At 36.5% G+C, this 15,310-nt stretch overlaps 1 protein-coding gene across 4 annotated transcripts in view; it reads left to right on the top strand.

Moving 5' to 3' along the window:
• The window catches only part of KATNAL1 (katanin catalytic subunit A1 like 1), a 77,730-nt gene that overhangs the window by 25,047 nt on the left and 37,373 nt on the right, over positions 1-15,310 (top strand). For all 4 annotated transcript variants that reach the window (XM_040621907.1, XM_008692192.2, XM_008692193.2 and 1 more), the window contains exon 4: positions 14,828-14,996. In XM_040621907.1, coding sequence (XP_040477841.1) covers positions 14,828-14,996 — 169 coding nt within the window. The remainder of the gene's footprint in view (positions 1-14,827; positions 14,997-15,310) is intronic.

Genomic DNA, 15,310 nt, shown 5'->3' with positions numbered 1-15,310 from the left:
TCATATCATATGCAAATGATGACAACTTTTGCTTCTTCATTTCTGATTTGGATGCCTTTTATTTTTTTGTCTTGCCTAAGTGTGGTAGCTAGGACTTCCAGCACTATGTTGAGTAAGAATGCTGAGAGTGGGCACCCTTGTTTTATTCCTGATCTTAGAGCAGAAGCTTTCCATTTTCACTTTTAAGTATGATGTTATTTGTGAGCTTACTTGTGTGTGGCCTTTATTATGTTGAGGTGTGTTTCTTCTATACCCAATTTGTGGAGGTTTTTTTTTTTTTTTTTTTTTTTTTTAAATCACAAAAGGCTGTTGTATTTTGTCAATTTTTTTTTTGCATCTATTGAGATGTTCATATGATTTTTTTTTCATTCTGTTAATGTGTTATATCACATTTATTGATTTCTGTATGTTGAACCACCCTGATGTCCCAGGGATAAATCCCATTTGGTCATGGTGTATAATCCTTTTAAGGTATTTTTGAATTCATATTCAATGGGAATATTTTACTAATACTTTATTAAGAATTTTTGTATTCCTGGAGTGCCTGGGTGGCTTGGGTGGGCTCCCTGCTCAGCAGGGAGTCTGCTTCTCCCTCTCCCTCTGCCCCTCATGCCACCGCCCCCCCCCTGCCCGGCTCATCTACTCTCTCTCTCAAATAAATAAATAAAATCTTTAAAAACAAAGAATTTTTGTATTCCTTAGGGATATCAATCTATAGTTTTCTTGTAGTATTCTTATTCCATGAAATAGCTACGATTATTGTTTGCCCATATTACTATTGCTAACTTATTATTATGAACCCCATTTGCAGCTGAGGAAATTTAAGCTTACAGAGTTTGTTATTTTCCCAAAGTCATCTGAACAAGTAAGCGGCAGAATCAGAATTTAAACCCAAATCTTCTCAACTTATTTATATCCACTTTACTGCATTACTTTCCTACACATATTCAGTGGTATCTGTGGGTTTCAATGTACATCTATATATCCTAATACATATATAGATCTATCATCTACTTGATTAAATTCTTATTAGAGGTTGTAAGAGATAAGGAAGCTGAAAATACTTAATGAAATAAGCATTGGTACTTTAAATATAAATTTTTTTTCTTTGGGAACACCACACTGAAATTATAGTGTGAATCAGTAGGAAAATATAATTTAGCTTGTTTTGTATAAAATGTTTCTGGGATGCATCTGATGTATTTGGCATTAGCTACTAATTTGGTAACCTTGCTTTCGGGTCTGTCCTTTTCACTTAACGGACTTTTAACACGAAACTTCTCTATCCCTGTTTCTGCACACCAAGATAATCTGTAGACTGTGGTCTCCAGCAGTGGTTTGCCACATTATTTCAACTTATACCTTATATGTCATGCCTCTGCTGAGTTTAATCAGGATCCTGTTTTAAATCACCAGCAGCTGCTTGGATAAATCAAAACAATCTTTGAAAATGAATTAGATTCAGTGTCTTAAATGTGAGGAAATTGAGCTACAAACAGTTTATGATAGGAGATAGTGGCAGTATTAGAACTAAACTCCAGAGAGATGAAGCCTCCAGATCATTCTTAGTGTCCTAAGTTAAAGGGTATTTTGTATTAAGTTCCTTATAATATTTTCCATGTAAGTTTACTAAGTGCATTCTCTTTATTTTTTAAATTTTATTTATTTGAGAGAGAGAGAGAGAGAGAGAACAAACAGTGGTGAGGGGCAGAGAGAGAGGAAGAAGCAGACTTCCCGCTGAGTAGGAAGCCCCATGTGGACTTGATCCTGGGACCCTGGGATCATGACCTCAGCTAAAGCAGATGCTCAAGTGAATTCTCTTTAAGGAGACCATTTGAAAATGGTCTCTCCTAGTGAGATCTGAAGAAATGGAACAGATTTTCTGCATTGGAGCAATATTTGATATTGCATCTATTCAATAAACTATTCTTTATTCAACTTAAAAAATTAATGTGTTACGTCTTTTTAAGTTACAGCTTTTGGGACAGATGGCAGTAAAAATAGGATCCACAAGCCTGAAAGTAATCATTTGGCTATTTCTGTATAGGTAAAATAGAACTCTAATAGGCCTTCCAATGTTTTTTATCTGGAACCAAGGGAAGGGGCATAATGTGTTTCCCTGTACGTAGAAATAGTAAGATTGTTTTTTATCCAGTTTGTGCTATTCTGTAGAATTTCAGCAAAGAGGAAATTTTTATTGACTTGGTATAAAGTTGTTGCTTTGTTTCTTTGGTACCCAAACAGATCAAGTTACTGTTCGTATTTTAGGCCCCAATTTGCAGTGGAAAAAGTTCAGGTAAGGCCAATGTCAAGTACTGATAGAGAGTAGACTACCATCTCATCTTTATAGGCATTTCATACAGGCTCTTGGCTGTTATTTTCCTGGGATTAAGAGGCAGGAGAGCAAGTTTTCTGTGTGTGTTTTTGTTTTTAACCGTTCCACCACTAATTGAGTAGTCCTCCAAGTTAAGTTCCCTTCTCCTTGCCTCATTGTCTCCCCTGTAAAATGTATATTATGATGAGATTGTTTTGTAAAATTGTTTTGAAGTCTTAGGAAGAAAAGCACTGTGTCATTGATATATCCAACATATATTTTATGAACATTCATCATATGCTAGTCATGATCTTTGGCCTTGTGGAAAGTATAAAGGTAATAGACACCCCCACAGACCTTGGCATCCAGAAACCAGTAAGAGAAAATGCAGGCATCCTGGAAAGCTTGAGCTAGGATGCTGGCACCTATTATATGCCAAGTGCTGTGTCATATATGCCAGTACTATGCTGGGGATATGGTGGGATTCAGAAATGGACACAGTCCTTGCCCTCTTAAGCATATGGTCTTGTAAAATGTGTGTGAGAACCATTAGTGAGGCAGAATGGATAGGATTTGAAATAGAGAGAGAGGATTAATGAAATAAAGAGAACTGAGAGAAAAATTGGAGTAGATGATTAAATTTCTTGATCAAGCTGTTTAATAGGAGCTGGAAATGAGAACCAGAACTTAGGAGAGATTGGGGTTAGTGTTAGTAATTTAGGAATCATCAGCAAGTAAGGAATTTTAAGATGGAAAGTTTAATGTCTTTATATGGTGGAATAGGTTATTTGTCTAATATGATTGGCAGGTTGAGAATATACTCATTTAAAAAAAAACGTTCTAGAGTCCTATTCTCTTCCAAAATTCTGTTTCTGGAGGATGGAGTGGGCTTTCTTTTTTAGATTGTGGGTAGAATACAGCTAACATTGTTAATTAATCACGATAACTGACATTTATTGAGTTCCTAACTGTGAATCAGGTACTGTGCTAACAAACTCTTCACATGCTTTATTTCTTAATTCTCACAACCATCCTCTAAAATAGATCCTATTATTATCATCTCTATTTTTTTTTAGAGAAGAAATTGAGGTTTCATGATCCTATTAAGCAACTTTATCTAATTCTGCATGTAGGTAAAGTAAGATAAGGATTTGAAAATTGTATTGGATTTAGCAACGTGGAGTTCATTGGTGGTTGTGATGAGTAGTTTTCTGGAATGGTAGTGAATAATGGAGTGGGTTCAGAGAATGGAAAGAGAGGAATTGAAAACAATGAGTATGTGTAGTACTTTCAGTGAGTCTTGCTGACAAGGGGAGCAGAGAAATTGAGTGGTAGTTGGGGAAGACACAGAGTCAAGACTTGTTTTAGAGAGGAGAGAACCGGCAGGGTGTTTGTAGGCTGGCGAGCATACTGCAGGGGAAGGGGAAAACCGTTGATGTCAGGGATGGAGGGGACGACATCAGGGGCGATGTGCTGGAGTGACAAGGGGAGATGGGGTCTAGTGTACAAGTTCAGGTGATTCAGAGTAACTGGAGGGAAGACCTGTTGTTACATAGGGTATGGATGTAGAGAAGTGGGTGGATACAGAGGAGAGCATTTGTAGAAGTTCTCTTCTGGTTATTTCAACGAGGGGGGGGAAAAGCAAGCAAGGTCATTTAAGAGTGAGGATAGAGGGAGCAGATGTTTTCCAGGGTCTAAATTCTGATCAAATTATCCTAAGAGTGAGAAGTCACTTCTTTTGGCTATTTTATATTATTTTTTTTCTTTTGTGTAAGTTTTCTCTAGGGAGCATTTGTCTTATTTTGTAGAACTCAGTCACTCATTTGAAGTTTTTGTTTTGGAATTCTAGATATTTATTACAATAAGTGCCTAAAAACTTGGTGTTTCTACCATTTTTTTTTTATGTTACAGAAAAGACAACTGAAAGATAGAAATTTTAATTCATTAGAGATAAACTAAGGAGTGAGAACAAGATAGTGGTAAGTCAGAATGAAATCCTAACACATTACTTTTAAATTTGGGGAAAAATCTTTGCCTCACTGCACTTGAGCTACTGTCAGTCCCCCTCTTTGCTCCTTTGGCAAATTACTGTCATGTGTACTGTACCTGTATCACCTTTCATGGCCATGCTTTCCGGAATAACTAGAGATCCTGGATCTCCATCGTTGTGGTATTGGGACTGAATTCTTGAAGATTACTTCCTAATTTAATAATGGAATGCCTATTCTCAAGACTTACTGTATTTAACTTATGTAACATTTGGCAATGTTTACCATCTTTTTCCTTGGAACTTTCTTCTTAGGGCTTCTGTGACATTACAGCATTCCTTTTTTCTTCCTCTTTTTCTTTTTTGATTGTTGCCTCTTCTCTTTCCATTATCGCTGACTCTTATTCGCTAGTCCCCATGCTTTTGCTCTTTCTATATTCAGTTCAGCTCAACATACCCAGAACCCGCTGTGTACTAGGCACTATAGATGCAAAAAATAGGAGGAAGATTCCTCCCCTTCAGGAGCTCAGATTCTAGGAAAGCTGTTTTCTTTGCCAGGAGCTTGATAATTAGCCAGACTTTGAGGGTTCATCCTAACTTTGTCACTTAGTGTCTGTGAAGACAAGCTGTTCAGTCTTTTCCTCATTTTCCTCCTCTGTAAATTGGGGATCAATGCTACAGTTATCTCGTGGGTTTATTTTGAGAACCGCATGATTGAATACAAGTAAAGTGTAAAGAACGGCAAGGCACATAGGATGTGCTCAAAAAATATTTGTAGTTTTCATCGCCCATTCCCCTAGCCCTCACCCCAACCCCACTAGGCATTCAGATGACTAATGTCCTCACCTTATTTAGGTCTTTGTTCAGATGTCACCTAGAAATTCTTACCTGACCACCTTATTTATAATACTTATCCCCTTAGGGGGATGGGCAAAATGGAGAAAGGGAAGTTGGAGGTACAGGCTTCCATTTATATAGTGAATAAGTCATGAGGATGAAATGTAATAGCGCATAGGGAATATAGTCAGTGGTATTGTAATAGCTTTGTGTGGTGATAGGTGGAAGCTACACTTGTGAGCACAGCATAATGTAGAGAGATGTTGAATCACTGTGTGTTACGTGTGAAACTAATGTTATGTGTCAACTGTGCTCAAAAATTTAAAATATAATTTACCCCCTCACTTGTCATCACTCTGTCCCCTTACTCTGCTCTATTTTTCTTCATAGTACTTACTGCTACCTGATATTATAGTCTGTGTTTATTGTTTATCCTTACTACCTTGCAAGCTCAGTAAGGTCAGGGCCTTTGACTTTTTACTGCTGTACCCTCAACAGCAAGAATAGTGCTCAGCACAGTGTAGGCATTCAATAAGTATTTGTTGAATGAATGAGTGAATAAAATACTTATTTAGGTTTATTCATGTGTTTACTAAGTGTTTTGTTCACCATTCCTTGCATTTCACTCTTTCTAGATTCCATTTCTTCTTTGCTGGAGTATATCCTTTAGTAGTTCTTACACACATCTCTCTTAGTGGTAAACCCTCAATTTTTGTTTCAAAATATCATTTTCCTGTCACTTTTAAATGATAGTTTGGTATAGAACACCAGATTGGCAGTTATTTATTCTCTCTCTTTTGAAAGTGACATCAATAGTAGTTTTATTTTTATCTTCTGGCTTATATCATCAGTCTAACTATAGATAGATAACTTATCTTTTCTCTCCCATTGTTTTCCTGATTTTGTTTTTGTCTTTGGTGTTAAACAGTTTCGTGATGACTTATCTAAGTGTGAATTTATTTTTACTTATACTACTTCAGACTTGCGTTTCTTTTGTTTCAAATTCTTCATGCTTTTAAAAAACATCTTAAACATTCATTTTATATTCTATAACTGGTAGTTCTATTATCCGAAGTTATTGGGAGTTTTATCTTTTTTTTTTTTTTTTTTTTAATTTCTAATGGCTCTTGTTTGTGGTAAAGTTGAGTGTCTCTTCAAGGGTTTAGTCATTCTAAGGTATTGCTAAGGGGATGTCATTCCTGAGAGGTTCTGTGTTTGCTTCAGCCAGGTGCCCTGGATGTCACCTGCCCAGGACCACTTTTAGGTACATTTCTTTGCCTAAGGTAGTATAAAACTGAATCTCAGATCACGTGACAGCAGGCCCTTAGTTACTGTTTCTAGGGGAGACATTGGCCTCACTCCACAAATAATGGAACATAGGCCCAGATAAACAGATGTACTTGTTCTCCCACATATGTGTTTTAAATTCACCCCTTTCACTGAGGTTGTAGTCCTTTGACAGTGCTGGCTGTATGTGATAGTCTTGGTTCCAGCTTCTTTGATTGGTGTGGGCCTAAGGCCTTGTCTCAGGTCTTCCTGTGTGGTCATTAAACTTTAGGCCCTTAAGTGTGTGAGGCCTGGAAACTCTAAAGGACTGCCATGCCATCAACTTTCTTTTATTTATTTTTTGGCCTTTAGGCATTTCTCTTACCCTCTAGTAAGCTCCCCTATGTTTATAGAAGGGTATTTGTTACATTTTATCCAGAATTCCTACTTTAAAAAAATATATATATTTCTATTATTGTAAGTTCTTGAAGGTCTTATCCTACAGTTGGTTGGCTTTGAGGACTCTTGTTTCTAGTTTAGTGAGGAACTCCTCAGCAAGGCTTTAGTCGTAGGATTTATGTGCGGACAGAAATGGATGTCCAGTGTAATTCTTAAAATATGGATATGTTTTTAGCTAAATTTTAAGCCTCTTGGATGCAGGGGCCATCTCGTTTGTTTTTTGGCCTTCTCATTTGTTTTTTGTGTCTGCAGGTTTTCAGAATAAGAATAATCTTAGGACTTGACTGCACACTAGACAAAGAACTGTGAGATATCTAAAGTTCAACTGTTATTATTTTAGCATTTGTAGAAGTTGTGTAGCCTTTATACCCTGTAAGAATGCCATTGTCCATTCTAGTTTTAAGGTCTTGAGAGTTAGGCAGAAAATAAATATTTTAAGGTTTTCAAGTTTAAAAGTCTTTAGGGTTACATGGAAAACACAGGCTTGTGTATCTTTAGATAAAGAAGAGCAAGTTACAATCAAGTAATTAACCTTCCCGAGAGTGGTGGAATTCTACCATTAGGCTAATGAATCAGTAATGTTATCATCCCCTCTCCCCCACCTTTGAAGAGATAGAATGACAGGCTAGCAACTTTAAATAAGGATTAGTGTATCCCATCTAAATTGCTGACAAAATTTCATTACCCTCCTAGCTCTCTGGTTGTGGATAATATAAAAATGTTAAGAAGGCAACCCCCATGGTATTAAATAGGATTGTGTAATATTTGGTGTGAGAACGTCAGTAGCTCCAGATCTCATACCAGCTGAAATTTCTGGTTAAATGTTACCTTGGTTAACTTGGATGATAATTGTCTTCTGTAGTGGCTAAGCATCTTTCAACTCTAGGAAGATATAGAATTAATAATAGAAATGTCTAAGAGAATCAAAGCTGCAGTAATATTTTTCTGTTAAGGGATATGTGTATATTTGTTATGGTTAGTGAGGGTGATAAGCATGCAGTTCCAACTTAAAATGTATTTTGGAATAATAGAAATATAATAATAATAGGAGATATAATAATAGGAGAGGTTTAGGCTTATCTTAAGTCTAATTTACTAGGTTTATAAAAATAATTTATGTGTAAATTATTATGCTTTATTGAGTAAGGCAGTTGAGGAACTAAGAAGGAAATAAAATATATTACATTTATAAATGTAGGTAAAAAATTTTGGTGGCATTTAATTAACCAGGTATGAAATGGGACAAAACATGCAAAAGCATCTTTAAAATGACTTCTAAAATCTGCCACCCTTGTGCATAGGAAAAGATTTATAAGCTGAATCTAAAAGCTTTAAGGAATAACTGAATTTTTGCATTTTTTTTAACTTTAATAAGTTGAGTATTTTAAAAATCAAAGTAAGCTTCTGAAGAGTACAAAAATTACCCTTGTGGATACAAAACAGTTCATATCAGCATGACCTATATAGTATTCAATGTATTTCTGGATGTGATTGATTTGTTTGTTAGATAATGAAGGAAGACTTAATATGGCCTTTCATATTGTATAGCATACTGTCTTACATTCATTAAGGTTTCAGATATTTATTGAAAAAATTAATATTTTGAACAGATTCCTGAATATATCATAATAAAACATTCATTTTTAATCTGATAGCAAACAACTAAAATTTCTGAAGTTTTTTTTTGGAACTGGAACTTATCATTAAAGGTTAACTTTTGTGAAGTCACTTGATTTACACAGAAGATGTCACTGCAATTCAGTAGGGAAAGTGACAAGAAAAGTCTTGTCACTAAATGCTTCTGGATTAATTGAATATTTATTGGGAGGGAATCTTGACCCCTCCTACCTCACACCGTATAGAAAAATTAATTTAAAATAGATCATTACCTAAAATGCAAAAGGTAGTAAGAATACGCTTCAGAAGAAAACAAGGAAAGGATATTATCATGTTCTTGGGGTTGCAAAGATTTATTAAACTTGTCACTAAAGTATTAAAGACAAAAGACTGATAAATCAGAATTCTAAAACTATGAACTTCTCTTCATGAGGGGACACACCATTAAGAGTGTGAAAAGTCAAGTCATATACTGGGAGAAGATATTTGCAATGCATATATCTGACAAAGGACTTGTATCTAGAATATATAAAGAATGACAGTCAATAAGAAAAAGACAGACAACTGATTGAAAAAAAAAAGTGGACTAAGGACTGGAATAACTAGTTACTCTGCAAAAGACCATGTTTACGTGGCCAATAAGTGTATTGTTGAAAAGATGCCCAACATCCATAGTCATTCAGGAAAGGTAAAGTAAAGCCACAATGAGATACCATTACACCCCCACCAGAATGGCTAGGATGGAGCAACTGGACTCTCATACATTGTAGATGGGAGTGTAGAATGGCATCACCACTTTGGAAAACTGTTTGGCTATATTTACTAAAGCTAATCTTACGTATACCTTATGATCCAGCAATTCTATTCCTGGGTACGTACTCCAAAGAAATTATGTTTACCATGAACATAATCCCCATATTCATAGAAGCTTTATTTTTTATTTTTTTTTTTAAAGATTTTATTTATTTATTTGACAGAGAGACAGCCAGCGAGAGAGGGAACACAAGCAGGGGGAGTGGGAGAGGAAGAAGCAGGCTCCCAGCAGAGCAGGGAGCCCGATGTGGGGCTCGATCCCAGAACCCTGGGATCACACCCTGAGCCGAAGGCAGATGCTTAACGACTTAGCCACCCAGGTGCCCCCATAGAAGCTTTAATAATAACCTCAAATGGAAAACAGCTTAAGTGCTCATCAGCAATAGAAAAGTTGTAATTATAGTTACACAATAGAATACTACACAACATCGAAGAAAGATAAACTCATGCTACATGCAGGAACATGGATGGATTTCATAGGTAATGTTGAAAGAAAGAAACCAAGTGCAAAGTATGGACTGTAGGATTCCATTTCTCTGAAACTGAAATAGGCAAGCCTAATCTATGATAATAAGGTCAGAATAGTGCTGACCTTACCGGTTGATACTAACTAAGAGAAACCATAAAAAAGCTTTCTGGGATATTGGGAAATGTTCTATGTCTTCATCTACAGGTGCTTATGTGCTTTAAAATTTGTTGAGTTGTGTAATATATGTACATTTTACTGAACATATGTTATAACAATGAAAAATAGAGTCACAAATTTTATGAAGTATTATCATCTCCACCTACAGAGGAGGAACGTGAGGCTTATAGATGTTAAGTGATAGGCTTATATAATCAGTGATTGTTGGACCTGGGAGTAAAAAGGCACCCGGGTTTTCGGATTCTAAGTCTGATGCTGACTTCAGATCACCATGCTGTTTCTCTGTGAAGGTAGTAATAGTGTTTGCAGTGTTTTTATGTCAATATAACATCCAGCACAGTTCCTATACTTATTAGGTAAATAAGAACTTCACTGATTTGAAAAAATAGCAGTCATGTATTTGATGAGAGTGGACATTAAAATTCTCCATCATTGGGGCGCCTGGGTGGCTCAGTCGTTAAGCATCTGCCTTCGGCTCAGGGCGTGATCCCAGTGTTCTGGGATCGAGCCCTGCATCGGGCTCCTCCATTGGGAGCCTGCTTATTCCTCTCCCATTCCCCCTGCTTGTGTTCCGTCTCTCGCTGCCTGTCTCTCTCTATCAAATAAATAAATAAATAAAATCTTTAAAAAAAATTCTCAATCATTAATGTTTAACATCAAATCATAGGTCCTCTCATTTCTATTTAACCTTTGTTTTTTTGTCTCCTGATTTCTTAACAAGTTAATTTCTCTTGGACTCAAAAGTCTCATAAATTAACTCCAAGTTCTCATAGCAAAAGTAACATTGTGAACTACTTGGAACTTATGTTTCTTATCTTTTTATTAGATAAGAGATGTTTCCCTGTTTATTTAATTCTGGAGTTATAGGTTATACATAAATATAATGGCAAAATAAGATTATTTTTCTTTCTTTTCCAGAAGTTAACTTTAAGCCATCTGGCTTATGTTCTTGGGCATATCTAGGACCTGTTCTGAATTACTTTTTACCAGAATTCTAACAATTATGAACAAAAAAAATTAGAATAATTAAGCAGAATGCTAGAAGAGATAGAGCTCAATAGATAGGAATCTTAAGAAGGAGCCTGTATAACAATTGGAGAAACTTGCGTTAGTGTCTTACACCCTATTTCTTAATATGGTGTGGAGTGAAGGGCCTCTTTGAAAGAGGTCTTTTTCCCTTTGACTTCTGGAACCACAAAAGAGTGGTGCTATAATACAGACAGTTCTCTCTCTGTTGCCTGATGTTTTATGGAGGTTTGCCAGGCAGTAATCTAGTAGGTCAACTAAGGATGTGAACTCTGAGCCCATGTCACTAGGACATGTGTATTTCTGGAACATGACAAAAATTTTGTAGCAACTCTATAATTTCACTTTTTAGATGCTCAGATCTTTTACTTAGTGTTGTTGCAGTATAATCACATTTAAAGTTTTATTAACTACTGAGTAGATAATGTGAATAATTAAAATTTATGTAAGGTATAAGGAGTCCCATTACAATAGCTTCTATGTACCCACCAAGGAGTTTAAGTTAAAGAACTGTACAATTACTCTGGAGACCCCGTATGAGCTCCTTTGCATCTTATTTCCCTCCCTCTCCCCTTTCAGAGTAAGACACTGTCCTGAACTTGGGATTTATTATTTCCTTGCCTCTCTTTACTTTTAGTACATATATTTGTGTCCCCAAACAATATCCTATGTTGCTTACTGTATGTGTCCTTTGAAATTACTTTTTCAGTCAACATAAGGGTCCTGAGATTCATCTGTTGTTGTTGCACGTAGTTACAATTCATGTTCACGTGTATATTGTATCCGTTATGTGAATATATAATAATTTATGTATCTGTTCTGATAGTGGACATTGGGTTGTTTTCAGGTGTTTGCTCTTACAAGCAGTGCTGATAACATTTACATATAATATGTACATATAATATGTAATATATATTACATATAATGTTACGTATAACATTTACAAATAATAATAAAGTTAGTATGGTTTAGAATGAGGAAATCCTGGGTTTTGGAGGAAATTAGGCTTATTTGCAGATGATAGAAAAAGGCCTATTCCTTCCCATTCCTAGAGGGAAATACAGGAGAACTGAGCACAGCGTAGACCACCCAGTCTTTGATCTGCGGGTCTACCAGCTGTTCTCTCCATTTGGAATACTGTCAGCTAGTACAGTGTTGTCTTCTCTTTGACCAGTAGGGCAGAGGTTGATGATGCTGTGTAACCCTACTGACGTCTCTCTTTCAAAAGAGGCTAGTAAAAGAAGCCTTGAGACTTATTTTTTACCCAGCCTGGAAGCTGTCGCCGAGTCCTTAAATTGAAGCATGACATTGTGCAGTGACGCGCGAATGGAGGAAGTGCAGAGCAGAATCAAGGATGTCCTTTGGGAAGTTGACAGAGTCGGTTACAAATGTAGTGTCAACTTGCAGTGAGATGGAACTGAAGACTCACAGAGCACAGGCACACTTTCTGTGAGATGTGCGACTTGCCACAAGGCACAGCTGGCTCCCTGAACAGTTTCATTCAGACCGTTTATGAGCCTATCAGAATATTGAGTGGCAGGACAAGGTCAGCAGCGGCAAACGCTTGGAATGCCGCCTGTGGAAGAGCTTTGAAATAATTCTTCTCCCAGCACAGCTTTTCCTGAGCTGGATGCATGTGCAAAATGGGCTACAGCAGGACTCCGAAGCAACTGTTAAACAGCAAGCCGAGGCGGGGAAAGCACAAGCTGAGGAGGCAGAAGTGTTTCAGGGTTCTCTACCATTCAGCCCTAAGCAGCGAGGCCTAGCGGGCAAGCCGAGCAGCTGAGAGCAGCCTGGCATGCAGCTGGAAGGGACGGGCTTGCTGTTGGGGAGCAAAAGCTTCAGGCCGGCTGTGTGTCTAAAAAGCAGGCCCATAAACAATGGCGGACTATTTGAATAGCAGGCGCAGCTGCTCACAGAAGGGCAAACTTGACGTGGGTTCTGTGTGGAGGAGATTGTTGCTCTCATTTTATTGTCTTCGGCCTTGCCCGTGGGTCTGATTCAGGAAAGACATTTATGCATGCACAAATCTATAAAAATAAAAGTCAAGTTCTGCTCTACTGCGTTCTGCTCCTTCATCAAAATAGAACAAAAGTTCAGTCAGAAAACAGTGGTTGCAATGAAATAGTAGGAATAGAGCATGTAACATTTTTAGTTCTTTTTAATCACTCTCATCACATTTTTATTTTATTGGCAGATGCTTAAGAGATTAATCATGCACTAGAACTAATACCACAGTAATATCTTTATATTTGAAAATGCCTTGTAGCCATTGTTCTATATGCAATTTTCCAGTTCCTTTTCTGTGATTTCTTTCACAAGATTGCTTATTCATCTTTGTCTCCTCCCAGGGCCTAGCAAACTAGTGGCCGCCATATACCTCCTAATAGGTGGTCCATAAATACTTGTTTAGGTGGGCTGATCTCCCCGGATTCCAATGACAGCATGTAATAACCCAATAGACAGACATCCAATTTTCACCGATTTCCCTCATCCTTAGCAGTTTCATGCAGTGGTCTAATTCCAACAGTCTGATCATGCTCTGTTAGACCTGCTGTATGTCAACAGTCTTTTACCTTTGTTGCCTCGAGTTTGCATCCTTCCTGGCTTTTCATCTTATTTTCCTGTTTTGCTGGATTCCAAGTTATATACATGTGTCACTTCTGATCAGTATCAGGAAGAGAGACTCCATGATGAGTTAGATCAAGTAAAAGCATGAAGTTGGAAAGGGATAATAATAGGTATGGCATACGGGTAAAAAAAGGACTACGCATATGGGATCTGAAGGGCTACAAATATAAAGGCAGAATGGTAGAGAGAGAAAAGATAGGAAAACAGAGGCAGAGATAGTTCAAGGAAGAAGAACTAAGATTAGGCACAGAGCCGATAGTGTCCCCCCAACACCCAAAGAGAGACCTGAAATACTGTGCTAAGAAACCTCAGAATTTTGCTATTGACATGTTTCTTGTTACATGAAATAAAATGTGCCACTTTGTGTGCATTGTTACATTTATATGTTTATCAAAACTTTTTAAAATTTAGCATACAACATTATATTAGTTTCAGGTATACAGTGTAATGGTTCAGTATTTTTATATATTTGTGAAATGACCACCACAAGTCTAGTTAACATCCTTCACCATACATAGTCATCAGAGTTCTTAATTCACATGTGGGGGCCTATGTAATTTGAATGATCCTGTGATTTTTTTTTTGACATCGTCAAAGCATGAATAACATTTTCATACATAAATTAATTTGTATGTAAAAAGATGTCATTGTTTATGCTACTGTTTACCATTTGATGACTGAAATGTTGGATTTTCCAGTATGGAAGCAGAGGAAATCATTATGATTGTCAATAAATTAATAAACTATGCAAATAGACATATTTTGAATTCCTATCCTTTCAGCTTTTAATGGTTTTGTAAAAATTGAAGTGTAATTGACATTTAATAAATGCTTTTTTTTTTTTAAGTTACTTAGTTTTGGCTTAGGACAGTAATGAATAGAGTAATTGGCTTTCCATTACACTATTTTATTAGATGGAAATAGTCTGTATTGCCCTCTATTGGTGATTAATCGTTATTTTTGACAAAATAATTGCTGTTATACATATTTATATGTGTTTAAAAATTGTGTCAACTGGTGTATTTTACAGAAAAGCACTTTTCTTTTCTTTTTCTTTTTTTTTTTTTTAAAGGAAAGCACTTTTAAAAATTGACCTAATAGTTGTAACCAGGAATTGGCAAAAGGGGGACAACTGAGATTTGGGGCTTCTTGATTTCATAGTTTTATTGACTAAAGTAGTTTGAAATAATTTTGCCTTTGATTAATTTTCGTTTTAATTTTTTCTTGTCAGAGCTCCACCTCAGATAAGGCGTCCCAATCGAGAAGTAAGACCTCTGAGGAAAGAAATGCCAGGAGTAGGAGCCCGGGGACCTGTAGGCCGAGCACACCCTATATCCAAGAGTGAAAAACCCTCTACAAGTAGAGACAAGGATTATAGAGCAAGAGGAAGAGATGATAAGGCAAGACTCTCTTTATAACTCATTCCCTTGAAGCCCATGACTTTTGGTGCATATTATAATTTTTTTTGGCTTTTCAGGGTGCCCCGGTTTTGACATGGAAAAGATTTTTTAAAAATCTGATTCAAAAACCTAAGCAGTCTTTGCATTTTGAAGGCCATTCTGCAGTGCTAATAACCTCACAAGTATATTTAAAAAAACGCACACACAGATCTTTAGTAAAATGGATCTTGGAAAAAATATTCAAAATAAAGTTTTAAAACTTAAAATATATTTTAACAAGTATTCTAAATTAAAATGAACAATAAATGAAAACC

Source organism: Ursus maritimus, unplaced genomic scaffold (assembly GCF_017311325.1).
Source record: "Ursus maritimus isolate PB19 unplaced genomic scaffold, ASM1731132v1 scaffold_10, whole genome shotgun sequence".
Classification (NCBI taxonomy): Eukaryota; Metazoa; Chordata; class Mammalia; order Carnivora; family Ursidae; genus Ursus; species Ursus maritimus.
Note: the sequence above shows the minus strand (reverse complement) of the source record. Positions and strands in the feature narration are given on the sequence as shown.